This window comes from Sycon ciliatum, chromosome 9 (genome assembly GCF_964019385.1).
Source record: "Sycon ciliatum chromosome 9, ocSycCili1.1, whole genome shotgun sequence".
NCBI lineage: Eukaryota > Metazoa > Porifera > Calcarea > Leucosolenida > Sycettidae > Sycon > Sycon ciliatum.
The window spans coordinates 6,601,054-6,615,159 of NC_088651.1; the positions used below are offsets into that span (position 1 = coordinate 6,601,054).

Sequence of the window (14,106 nt, forward strand, 5' to 3'; positions counted from 1 at the left end):
AAGTATGTCCCAGCACATCTGAAAAAACACGCTGGAAGCACTGGAGGATATCCGGCAAGTGTATCCCGACCTACAAGCCCCAGCGGGGACCATCATCGTTACAATGGACGTGGTCGCTCTTTACCCAAGTATCCCTATCGCTGAAGGGGTGGAGGCGGTTGCTAGAGTCCTGCAGCAGCACATCGAGTCTGTTGACACATTTGGTTTAAGCGTGGAGCAGATCGAAGAGCTGTTAACCTTCGTTCTAAGATCCAATTATTTCAGATTTGGTGAGAAGGTCTACCACCAGAGGGAAGGCATCGCCATGGGTAACAACCTAGCGCCCCCGTTTGCGATTATCTTCATGCATGACCTCGAAACCTCGCTGTTGCTAAACTCGCCTGGTGCTCCCGTACTCTACAAGCGTTATATTGATGACATCATTATGCTGTGGACACTGGGGGCCGCGCTTCTCCGCCAGCTGATTGCATTCTTCAATACCGCCAATGCGAGCATCAAGTTCACGTATCAATCTTCGGAGGAAACTGGGTCGGTTGACTTTATGGACACGACTATTCATGTCTCCTCCGAGGGCGCAATATCATTCGAGCTGTTCCGCAAAGCTTGCCACAGTGGCCTCGTCTCAGACTTCAACTCGTGCGTTCCGCAACAGCAAAAACTCGCCATCGCGTCTTCGGAATTCCTCCGCGCGGCCCGCCTTTCCTCTGATCCTGCAGCCCGCCAGCGAAGTGAGCAAAAGGTTATTGACACATTAAAATTCAACAACTTTCCTGACAAAGTTATCGCGACTGCTCATGAACGAGCCAGACGACCTGCTAAACAAAAGAAAGACTATCGATCCACGTTGAAGTTACCATTCAAAACGGATGCCATCCACTACAGGGTCCACCGTCTTCTAAACAAATACAATCTAAATGTACAGATAATCTACAAGAATGCAAGGCTTTCCAACAGCGTCACTAAGTCCAGCCTCACTGGACCTTGCTGCCGTAAGTGGGTGGATCCCGCTGCCCCGAGGCGACGAGGAAGGCCTAAAGCCGCCTGCGTTGCATGCCAATCTAGCGAGGTAGAATGCACAAGACGCAACGTGGTTTATCGTCTGACCTGCAAGTGCTCGGAGAAGTATGTTGGAGAGACTGGCCGCAGTGTAGCAACGCGAACAAAAGAACACAATGATAACTCACGCAACAAGACGTCTGGAAAAGCCCTGGGCGAGCACTACCGACTTCACCATGGCGGCGAGGTACTGCCGCTTGGCGAGTCGGCATTCACAGAGGTTCGCGTCCTTGCCACTGAGTCGGATCGGGCCAGGAGGAGAATACGCGAAGCAATACAAATTCGCGACACGAGCCCCAGCATAAACAATAACGCAGGGTGGGACCTCCTGTGAATTCTCTGGTGAAGCCTTGTACATATTTCTGGCCCTGATACTCGCTCTTCCTGGATGGTGGTGGTTTAGCACCCCTTGAACTAGTGCACTGTTACTACTACTGTTGTTGCTAGCGCCTGCAATTACATGTCTGCACGCACCTAGTGCACATGTACATTCTGTTTGTTGCTTGTACCTGTGCCATTTTTAGAGTTGTCGCGTATTGCGTTATTTCTATACCTGGTTTTTTTTGGTGATGTTTTGTCCTTTTGTTCTCTCTCTCGTCATAGTGCATGCAGGTGTGATTTGTTATCAGTTTGCAGCGCTCCTCGTATATTAACCCATCCTAACCGGTGTGCCCACTTCATTCCTGATGATGGTTATTTCATGACCGAAACGTTGAAATATAATATTTTTCTGGTGAAAAGCAGTTATTTGAGTGTGAGCCAGTGTTGCTCACAACCAATTTTTTAATAATAATAATAATAATAATACATAATACATAAAAGCACACAAATGCACACATGCACCACCCCCTCCCCTCTGTCACAAACACACATTCATTCTCTCACCTCTTATTAACGCTTGCACCCATATCCGTCGCTATGGTGTTGGCTCTTACTACAGATGACGGCAAGGGTGGCTGGAGTGAGGACGGCTGCATTACTTTCTACAATAGCACAACAGGAAATAGACCAATTTGCCAGTGCAATCATCTAACCAACTTTGCAGTTCTCTTCGTAAGTTCCCGTGAATAACGTGTGTGTGTTTGTGTGTGTGTGTGTGTGTGTTTGTGTGTGTGTGTTTGTGTGTGTGTGTGTGTGTGTGTGTGTGTGTGTGTGTGTGTGTGTGTGTGTGTGTGTGTGTGTGTGCGTATGGGTGTGTATGTGTTTGTGTTTGTGTGTGTGTGTGTGTGATGAGTCATTCGGCCTTCAAGATCGGACATGTCACTTATATCAAAATCAGACTGTACTGGTCCATGTCCGTGAAGTGTGTTACTTTCTCTCTTTGCCCGCATTCTCTACAGACAAGGGTGGTATCACCTCACACGTCTAAAGCACAGGAAGCACTCAAGTATGTGTCAATTGTGGGATGTGCCATATCCATGGCAGCTCTAGTAGCTACCATCATCACCATAGCTTTAGTCAAGTAAGTTTAAAAGAGCAATTGTCTCAGTGATAATGTTTCAGAGTAATTCATATACAGATCACCACGTGCGGTTCATTCACCGTCCGTAGAGAGCTCAATTTGCCGAAGGCAAAGAGCGGAATACACAGACAGAAGAACAAGCAGTTGCAGTTCTGTAACTTTGAGTTTGAGGAACTGAATCGATGATCAGACGAAAATTTAACCACTTTCAGCTGGGCCATACGTATACTTTTCCTCACCCGTTTAGAACGTCTTTCCAGATAATTACCAAGCTTCACGCCCACCCACCATCCATCAATATTTGGCTGGCCTGAACCTTGAGTATAAACCATGATCTCCTGGCAGTTGTGTCGCTGAATCAAGGTTCCGTATCACAGTGCTCAGAACTGCTGATTTGAACATGTATACTGCTTGACAAGGCATGTTTTCCTGTGTACCATCTGCGTTTCTGATACAGGAGAGTGCGTAAGAACCTCCATCATCGCATGATCCTGGGATTGAGCATAACTCTACTGCTGTTCCTGGCAATATTCACCGTGGTTCTCTACTATGAAAATCTGCAGAAGAGCCCGGCGGTGTGCAAGACACTTGCCATCATACTGCACTATCTACTGCTCTGTGCATTCATGTGGATGTCCGTGGATGCCGTGTTCATGTATAAACAAATCGTGGTCGTTTTTGACAACTCCAGCCAGCACCTCAAGACACTTCTCTTCTGGTCCATATTTGGTAAGCATCAGTCAAGAGATCATCAATTTTTATTAACATGGCAAAATGCTGTAAACAGAACTGCCCTGATGTTCCTAAGGGGGTATAAATTTCCTTTAAAGACTCGGTGGAATCACTATACATGTATAAAATTAAATAGCTTAAAAATACAAAACCTATTCATGTAGCTAGGCACCGTTGCGGTTCGTTCCCATAAAATAGACTTTGAAAACTTTTGTGTTCTCGCTTCCTTTAGAAAATCATACAGATCCTTCATGCAACTCCATTGATAACATATTCATCAGGCTGCACACTCAGTCACATTGCAATTTCCCACAGTCGGTCACAAGTTGTTGTTCAACGGTTATGTCGCCATGACCATCCTCATGGTGATAATGACTAAACACATTGGCCACAGGTGCCATCCCAATCCATCCAATTTATTTACCTACTTTAAGATTAAAATTCTTGTGTTTGGGACCTTTTTCTTTATAGTCATTTCCAATAGAATTTTTACCCAGAATGGTTTGCACCTTCCCCTCAAACACTCGGAAAATCGAGCAGCAGGGGGGGGGGTGAGGGAGGGGTAAGGGGAAATATCTCACAACCGCTGGCACAAGTGCCGTTAACTCCATCAGCCGCATCCATGTACCAATTGGTGTACCCCGCCACAAGTTCCCAGTTGACTTTGGGTAGCACCACGGCTGGAAAACCCGCTCGCAGTCAGGACTTGAGCCACGTACTTCTCATATAATTATCAAGCATGGTCTTTGAAAAACCTACTGTGTCTGCCTGGAATTCTTTTAATAGCCCGGGCGAATTTTTTAAACTAAGTTAACGACATTTTTAGCTCCTTGTTCTTGGACTTTTCCACCCTCGAAGAGGACTGGAGGTACTACACCTGCAATTGAGTGTGGTAATCACAGATTGGAATGGGTTTGGGAGGGATTCTGCTGCGGTATACTGTATTAAAATTGTCCTTTTCTTTTCAGATTGAAACGGGTTTGGGAGGGATTCTATTGTCGTACCGTACTCGCGCAATTAGTACCCCTGGGGCACTATTTTTCAATTTCTATCACAGATGGGGCACAATTAAAGAGACGGCACTATTTTCTCAATGCTGGTACATTTACGTCATCCCGCATAAAACAAAGAACTGAAAGAAGCCAATGAAAAACAGAGCCTGAATTTCACTGTACCTAAATTTTACTGTAAACTATCACGACTCAACAGAAAGGGCAACAAGAAATCCGGTTTTGACCGTGAAACCACCAGTTCAATGACATGGACGAGAACATTACCAAAAGAACACCAGACTTGCACATGCGCTTGTTTAGAAGCCTTGGGGGGGGGGAGGGGGAGCACCATTCAGGATAGGCTTTATTTTTTCACTGGCTCATAGAGACTGGCGCACTATTCGAGATAGGGCACTATTCAAAAGAGGGCTTCAATCGCGCAAGTACGGTATACTGTATTAAATTGTCCTTTGCTTTTACTACTCTTTTCTACTGTCTATGCAGTCATCCCGTTTGTAATTGTCGCCATAACGACAGGTGCTTCGACTTCAGATGGATACGGTGGCAACGGACTGTAAGTTTGTACACATGAGTGTGCAGAGTGTTGTACGAGAACCTGTGCGAATCATTTTCCATCCTTCTTTCTTCCTGCATACTTTTACACAAAGGCACACAATGAATGCCTTTCCTTTTAGATTGTTTCCCCATGATTTCCATCGCTTGACATTGTTTACTAAAGTAGCTCAATGGCAATTCAGCTAGTCCTCCTTGTTGCGATATTCAAAACAATGACTATGATTCTTATGATGCATAATTATGTATTTTGGTGATTTGTGCAGGTGCTGGATCTCGATGGACGCAGTGTTCTACGCAGGCCTGGTGGTGCCAATGGCTCTCTCACTCTTGCTCAACGGGTCCATTCTGGTCAGGGTGGCTGTCACGCTGAGAGGTCGCGGACGCAAGGTCAGCACCGTAGCGCAGGGAGAGCACCGCAAGAACTTTCCCGTGCTCAGTATAGTCGTGCTGCTGTCCGTTCTGCTTGGGCTAACCTGGCTCTTTGGATTCCTGGTCATCATAGACGATAACATTGCTCTACAGTATATCTTTACCATCCTCAACTCGCTGCAAGGCCTGGGCATCTTTATCCACATCATACGGGGCAAGGAGATGAGGAAAGGCCTGAAAGAAATCCAGCGCATGCCGACAGCTTGGACAAATCTGACCACCGGCAACACCAGCACACTAAGAACATCAACGCTTGGTAAATCAGCACCCGGCAACACCAGCACACTCACCAGCAACACCAGCAACTCTCTGCCAAGGACCATAGCTGAAAAGCAGCCAGCCACTCATGCAACAACCCCGGACCGATCAGATCTTTCTCTTTCCCTGGACAAGTCGCATGACGGCACGTCGACCCAGAATGAAGGTGCAACGGTTTCGCCCGACGAGTTTTCCAATTGGAATCCGTACACGCCGTCTCCGCTAGCTGCTGACAAACCACTCATGTCCAGCACATCCGCAGACACTTCAGAAGAACTGGAATTGAAGAACCTGGCTGAAGGCCAGCCACTCACGCATCCGCCCAACGTCACCTTCCAGGGCGGCAGAGCAGCGTCAAAGTTGAAGTTCAAGTTCCAGCCGTACCAAAGTGCCGAGGCTAGGCTGGACGCATCATACCTGATCGAGAACACAGCGTGCGAAGATGATTGAGCTACCTTTTCTCACGGTTGCATGCCAATAGAAACGTCTAGAGCAGCATGAATTAATCTCCTGGGGCGAGTGGCAGTTGTTTCAGCTGCAGAATGCTTCTCCTGCTGTATGTTCTCTTTGTTTCCTTTCCTTCCTATTTTGGTTCGTAGATTCTTCTCAATTCTATATATTTCAACATCTTTGCTGTCTCATATCTCCAATCTATCTACATATCCATCTATCTATCTGTTAATCCTTCCATCCGTGCATCTATCCATTTGTCTGTCCATCCACCAACAGTAAAGGACGATCAAATCATCTTCTAACAACATGGCATTGAAATGCAACTGCAGGTGTCATGCTCAAAGCAACTTTCATGCCAAACATATCGAACTGTGTCTTTGGGCAATATCTTCCATCTTGACTGCTTTGCTCCTTTCTCAAACTCGCAGGCCGTGGTGTACCTTTCCTCCGTAGCTTGTCTTAGAGCTTCTTTCCCGGATTTTTTCTTTAGCGTTTAGCCCTTCTCTTTCTTAAAATGTTTTGGCGACTTTGGTGGTGAGTCTGATCTACTCACCTCCCACCGCTGTAGGAGCTACATATGTGCCTTAACCCTTGAGGGTGGTGGCGTTCTTTTTCCTAAATTGAAACCTACTCTTATGTACACTCTTCCACATACTTGCATACATAGACAGTTGTCTAAAGTCCCTCGGCTGCTTACAGCGGAAAGGGACTTGTTTGATTCATTGCTGTGTAATATTTGTACTTGCATACATAAATGTCAGCTACATAATTGGTGTTTTTTTTCGCTGAGTGGATCATGTACAGGTACTAGACCGAGCTTGCCCAAGCTAAAATCTGCCTATTCCTGTTTCTACTCATACCCAATTCAGTTCTTCTTCATCTCAAGACTAGTAAAATCATTCCTTTTCATTTTGCACTTTTTTCGCATAAGTAACTCTCATTCAAAAGTGCCTCTGATGTCATTTGAATGTACCTACATGTACTTTGTAGTGCAGTCTGTTCTAAGACCCTGTCAATGTACACGGGTCATTTTTGTCAGTGCTGAGAAAGTGAAGTTAACCATACTAAGCTTTCGGCGTGGAGACAGTCCTATTCTGAGAGTAATAGAGATCACCAATGTTGCGAACCTCACAACACACCGTCACATTGTGTAGAGATCTGTAGAGTTTGTTCAGTTCCAAAATTAATAGGTATAATTATTTTAAATACTCAGAAAAGAACACACTTCAGGCTCTTTGCGAAAATCTTGAAAGTTTTCGGTTTCACAAGTACACTTTCAACCCTTCTCATCAGTTGAAATACAGACAAAGGGAAAGGAACAAGAACAGTGGATCGAGTACAGTGAGGAGGTGATATAGTATCATCGCATTCTTGTCTCAGAGGAAACTGTGTAATCACTTACATTGTGTTGCTGGTTGAATTACGCTCACCGTTACATTCCTTCTGGAGAGATGGCAACGAAAATGTTCAAGGATACCTAACCTGTGCTAAAGTTGTCTGTATGGAATGCGTTCAAGGATACCTAACCTGTGCTAAAGTTGTGTGTAAGGAATGCACAACTACCTGTTACTTGCATTATTCATTGTGTTGATTTCATTTCTGTCTCCGCGAAAACTGTTTAGAAGAGGTTGGTGCGACTTCGGCGATAGTAGGGGAAGAGTGTGTTGCTCCCTACATGGGAGCTCGCAGTTTTCCTGCCGACTTGAAAACTGTTTAGGTATAATTATTAACTAGTTATCACCTTTTTTGTTCTCACCCTTAGAAAACCAGTTATTGAATGTTGCATAAATTTAGGTAGATATGAGTTGCGTATTCCGCTGAAATTAGATTTCGGAATTGAACAAACATAGTAAACCTGTACACGCCGTGACATTGTGTGGCGATGTGCCGCTGTGGGCAACATTCATACTTTTCACTGCTCTCATGCTTCACTTCTCTCTATGTTTATGTGTACACAAGTCATAGGGCATGATAGAGTCAAAATGACCAACACCAGAATTACACAGCATGTCTGTCGTACAATGTACAACACCAACTCAGACCAATGAAACGAATGTCTCACGATCCATGTGAGGATGCACGGGGTATGCTTAGAGTATGCCGAGACCGGCAAACAACCCTTGTGGTGTCTACGGTCGGGTCTGTGCCTCACCATCCATGTAGACCCATATGTCTTGTTGACAGATGCAGCAGTAACATGGAAACATGTGGGCTGAGTGTTAAATCAGATTATTTTACATTTACAAATTGTTTTGGGTTGTAGTTGCATTTCTATTATTGATCAAGATGGTATTTTTGCCCGTACAAGAGGCTTGGAAAAAAGAAAAAAATATGGGCGCAAGTTATGCGATTGAGTCCACCAGCTAAACCAGATTTTAAACAGTCAGAATGTGCCCACATTTTTCCATGTTACAATTTGTTCCTTGGCCCACCTTCCGAGTTCTAGATGCAGCAGTGCTTTACATTCTCTTCATACAGGATTGGACCATGCATGCATATTGGACCATGCATGCATATTGGACCATGCATGCATATTCCCGCTTACACTGTACAGTGTATGTGGAACTCACTTAGTACGTACTAGTACTAGTACCCGCGTAAGACGTACACCTGCTTAGTCGTACTGTCCTTTTTCGTTGCAAGGATTCCACTCATCATGATTTGCATACATGTACTGTACTACAGTGCTGGCAACTGAAATCCAACCCCCTGAGCGGTGCGCTCACATTGCAAAGACCCAACACGAGATAGTAAAACTACGAAATTGAGACCGCTAGAATGTGAACGCATCTCTAAGGGGTCGGATTTCAGTTGCCAGCACTGCATAGTATATAAATATTTGCGGACACAGCGTACTCTGATAAGACGTACAACTCGTGTATGACGGACTGTTTCAGCAGGTCCCAGAGCTAGCCTAGCATGCTACATACTTTTTAAAAGGTGTTTTCATTCACCCTTTACACATGATAGTTTCGCTTGACAAGTACATGTACTTAAGCATGTTGACAGCGCGGAGGAAGCTGTTTGCAGCTAGGGAAGCCTGGCGTAGCTGCACCACGAAACACGGTTTTTGTTGGTTTTTTACAGAATGCACCTCCTACTGATAGACCATAGTCGTACATTTCTCCGTGCAATAGATAACTTCAAACAGTTTGACATACTGCACATGTATCATATTGTGGGGCGGCAGGAGAGTCAACTTTGGATAAGAAGTAGCTCGAATACTAAGTCCTTTTCTCCACTCCCCGAGGGCTTACGTTTTATCCGAGTTCCACTATAATTCAAAGTAGACGCATTCAAATGACATCAGAGGCACTTTTGAACGAGAGATACTCATGCAAAAAAGTGCACAATGAAAATGAATCATTTACGTGAATTGGAGGAGAACTAATTCGTGTAGAAGTAGAAATGGAGTTGGAAAAAGCAGATTTTAGCTATGCTGAGTTTCGTCTAGTACTTGTACATGATCCAGCCGTTGAAAAAGTAACACTTTGGACATGACTTTTGTGTATGCTAAGTATGTGAATGAGTGCATATACACGTACATGCAAGAGTAGGATTCAATATGCAATGCATTTAGGAAAGAAGAACGCCACCACCCTCGAGGATCAAGCCACAGAATGATGCAGCTCCTAGAACGTCGGGAGGTGAGTAGACCTGTCCTGTGCACCTGGCTCAGAGCCTGTGGTGCCTTGTTGCGCCATGAGTGATACACACATACACACATGCACATACGAGTATGAGTGCACTTGCTTTCCATGCGGCCGTACAAGATTTGGTTTGTCATAATCGAAAACTATTAGGAAACCAGAGGCCACATGCCACGTACTGCTCTTTTCTCTTTCATATCTGGCTTGCAAGTGTTGAGTTTCGGAGAGAAAAGAGCAGTACGTGGCATGTGGCCTCTGGTTTCCTAATACTTTGATATTCTCCGTGAAGACCAAATTTAAAATTACAACATACGAAAACTGCTCGCTATAAAGGGTCAATTTTGCATGGGCAGAAACAGGGACATGGACAAGGGTTCGCTATATCCTGAATTCGCTTTACGCGAGTGCATTGTAAGTGGAGTCGAGTGTAGCAGCAAATACAGCAGGGTCCAGGAGATTCAATACCCAGCCGGGTGTACCGGATTTTAGGGGATTCTACTTGGTCCGACTTATTAAAACGTGCGTTTCGCTTCGAACGTCAGCCAAACAAATTCAAATAATCTCAGGACGGAACAAACTTTCCAGCTACCTAACACTATCCTTCAGTTGTCGATTTGTGATGTTGAAGAAGAAATGGCTCCAACCCCAAAGGAGGCAGTGTCTCAGGATCCTAGTCGACTCGAGTATTTGGCGTGCAAATTTTGTCGGCAGAGGACTCCTGTTGCTTCTCGCGCAACACAGAGAAGGCCTGGTGCTGAAATCAACACCCCACTGCGATGGGGAATTGTCACGGAGTACCAGAAACTCCTGGGTGATCGTTCTCGAGTGCTTCCTGGCGGATTGAAATCGCCGAGTGCAGTCGCTGTTTCCTTGGAAGAATCAAGTAACAGCAAACGCGTCATCCAGAAACTCGTGCAGAAAGCACCTGCATCGCTCCGTCCAGTTTGTGCTGATCTCTCTCGCATTCGTTCACGAGGTGGCGGCCGACGAATCAAGAGTACAGAAGAGATTGTCGAGAAGTTGATCGATATAAACAACCGCCCTTGAGGTCGACTTTCAGGCGACAACCTGGCTGGAAAACTGAAGCGCAGAAAGGGTGAATACGTGAATGGTGCGGAGTCCCCGCCGACTCCTCGGAGCCGCGATCGCGATGCGTCACAAGATCGCCAGTCTCCGGGGCCAGTGGATTCGTGAAACAGGCAGGGAAGAGCACGCATGGTCTGATGCAGCTGACTGTGTCGACAGTCATGTCGACACAGATCAGACTCAGTAGCTCTACGCGCGCGGCACACGGTGATGAGAAGCAGGGAGTAGTACTCCCTGATGAGAAGTGATTTTTTATGCATGGTGGTTTACTTGTTCGCCTCATTTGAAAGTGTCGTGGGAGCGTCAGGCGAAAACACCTACAGCCACCATTCTGGCAGTCGTACTGCACGAGGAGGAGGCGAAGTCGATCGTCTAAATCGTGCCTATAGAGTGAAAAAATCAAGGAAGCGCAGTGTAGCTTGGAGGAGATGAAAAAATGTCGACGTTTTGCAGGCTGACGCACTTGAAGAAGCGCCCTGAGACACCAGCAGAGATGAAAACTACAAGGTCAGGCCAAGAAACGACACAGTAGTAATCTATCTATCGTCTCTTGGTCGATTTTTTAGTACAGGTGCTCCTTTGGACATAGGCTTGAGGTTTGAAGCGAAGCGCACATTTTAATAAGTCGGACCAAGTATGAGATTTTACGGGATTCTTCGAGATTTTAGGAGATTCTTTGAGATTTTAGGGGATTTTTTCGATATTCCGTACGTCTGCACATCATGCATTAGGCTTATATCGGGATCATATTGGGATCATATCCGGCTGCGCTGCAGCAGTAACAGCACCTGCCTCCAACAACATTCACTTACTGTCAGGCTCACGCGTCTGCTGGTCTTCACCTGTGGAGTCAGCCATGCTTGCTGGTAGCAGATGTAGAGACACACACAAGACCACACATTTACACACACACACATACACACACACACACACGCATACACGCACGCACACCAATACACATATAATATATGTGCATTGCAATAGAAATACATTCATCTGCAAGTGTTCTGCAGGTACGACCGCTGGTTTCATCTTACAACAACGGTAGAGGAGGTGGTAAAATTCTATGCAGTCTGGGCGAGGTAGCTGCGTGACTCACATACTTGACAAAACTTTGTGAAGCAAACCCCTACGCATAACTGGTGCTAACCCGGTGCATGCCCCGTGGTGAATGTTGGGATTTTTTTCTATTTTTTCTTTTCTTTACTACGTTCACATTCCCAGCTCGAAGCGAAAGATGAAAGACAATGGTACTGAGACTAGGACAAACGTGGCAGCTACTGAGCAGGGGCTGGACCGAGACGCAGCAGTGATGGTGGGGCATTGATGGCTCTGCCGACCTGAGGTCTAGGCATCACGGCCAAAAACACGCACCAAAAACAAAAAAGATATAACGGTACGGGTCAGCAAAATGAACGGAAAGCAAGGCTAAACATCAGCGAGTGTGCGGGAGAAACTATGATACTAAGTAGAATCACGGGGGTTATGACTGAGAGGAGCATCATGGCGAGTCGATTGTCCCAGCCGGTTGTGTTGCGTAGATAGGGATAGACGGGAGCAGTATCATAGTGAGTCGACTGCCCAGAGCCACTTAGTGCTTCGTGGATGGCGAAAAACGTTCGCTTTAAATGATTGCACTCCCTTTCTGTGGGGAGGATGGGAAAGAAGAGCGATGGGGAGGGAGTTCCAATCACTAATACTGCAGTGTGGAAATGAGCCCTTCATTGCGAGCGGGGCAGATGCAGACAGTTGGTGTCGGAGCTGGTGGTCATGGCCAATGACACTACCGTGCTCGCTGCGAGTTATGAGGCTGATCGAGGGGAAATGCCGCGGTGGCAAAACAGAGACCAGCTGCGGAGGACCAGGTAGGTAATGCAGCTTGTATAGGCAGGCACACGAGGCATTACTGAGCGAAGAGTTACCCATGCACGCCCTACATAGTGGGAACGAAGTCATGCTACCAAGCAACCACAGCAAGTGAGTGATCGAAAACAGTGGCTGTAGCAGAAATTTCACACAAATTAATGTCTTCTTCCCAGTACAAATATCTGTATAAATTACACTGCTGACTGACTGGTAATTGTATATGAATCCTGCTTTATAACTGTGGCACATGGAGTCTCACGGGGACACAGGAGCGGAAATTGGACTCGTTCCACAGGCAGCACCTGCGAACAGTGATAGGCATTAAATACCCGCTCATAATAAAGAACACTTCCCTGTATAAATGCACAGAATCTCGCCCCGTGAGCCAAATCATCAGAGATGCTAGATGGAGGCTGTTTGGTCATGTGCTGCGTTTGGAAGAGGCAGCCCCAGCCAGACGTGCCATGGGAGCTTACTTCTTAGGGGGTAACGGCCCCAGCTTTAGGGGACGCCCAAGAACAACGCTCCCGCGAACGCTCAATAATGATCTCAAAAAGCTGAAAAATAATACCGCCCTAGAGACTGGCGATGACTTGAACATGCTGCAGCAGCTTGCCCAAGACCGTCGACAGTGGCGGGAACTGGTGAAGGCTGTATGTAGCTGCTAATGAAACAATGGACATAATTTATACCTTTATATATAGATAATGGAGATGACTGCAACAGGCTGCAGCAGCTCGCCCAGGATCGCCCTCAGTGGCAGGACCTGGTGAAGGTTGTATGTAGCCGCTAATGCAACAATGGACATAACTTTGCGTTTCCATCTTGTCTTTTTTGTGATTGTGATGCTTGATGTGCACTGTGCTTCCTCGCATTCACTTGCTCCTTCTTGCAGCTCGTCTCTTTTTTCTGTTTTTTTTTTGTTTTGTTTTGTTTTGACGCTCTGTGTGCATTGCGCTTCCTCGCGCTCACTTGCTCCTTCTTGCGGCTTAAGCGAAGGCTTTATGTGAGCTTTATAAGCTCACTGATGCTAACGCGAATAGAGCATAATAATAATATGAATTGGAGCACTTTTGGTGGTTGTAGAGGATTCTGTTGTGGTCACAGTTATTGAGTGATCAAGAAGTCATCAAGCCATCATAGCATCCTTACTGAAATATTGCATAGGTGACTTGGTTGTTGGTGGTGGTGTGGTAGGTGAGGGCGAGGCTGCACAAATAGCAAGAAGTAAGGCAGGATAAAAAAAAATTCTCCGACATGCGTACGAATGTCGTAGAAGGAGAAACACTGCTCCACACAATGAATGAGGCTAGCTTGGTTTACACGACTGAGTCAGGAATCGGACACTGGCCTCGACTTTACTGTTTGACCTGGGTGTAAAGGTTTCAGAACTGCACCTGTTATTGTGCATGGCACTATACCGTCGGCCCCAGACGACGGCTGCAACGGCCAACCGGACAGGAAAGAAATTGAGGCCAAAGAGAAAGATACATGCAAAGTGGAAATCACTTCACTCCAAAGGGTGTCGCGCGAAATGTTGCTTCGA

At 46.0% G+C, this 14,106-nt stretch overlaps 1 protein-coding gene across 1 annotated transcript in view; it reads left to right on the plus strand.

Annotated features, from left to right (window-relative positions):
• Positions 1 to 6,934, plus strand: part of LOC135825239 (uncharacterized) — a 90,362-nt gene extending 83,428 nt beyond the window's left edge. The window contains exons 37-41 of the mRNA XM_065337975.1: positions 1,997 to 2,109; positions 2,397 to 2,518; positions 2,976 to 3,247; positions 4,747 to 4,816; positions 5,082 to 6,934. Of these exons, the coding sequence (XP_065194047.1) occupies positions 1,997 to 2,109; positions 2,397 to 2,518; positions 2,976 to 3,247; positions 4,747 to 4,816; positions 5,082 to 5,955 (1,451 nt within the window). The 3' untranslated portion in view covers positions 5,956 to 6,934. The remainder of the gene's footprint in view (positions 1 to 1,996; positions 2,110 to 2,396; positions 2,519 to 2,975; positions 3,248 to 4,746; positions 4,817 to 5,081) is intronic.
• The last annotated feature ends 7,172 nt before the right edge of the window (positions 6,935 to 14,106 follow it).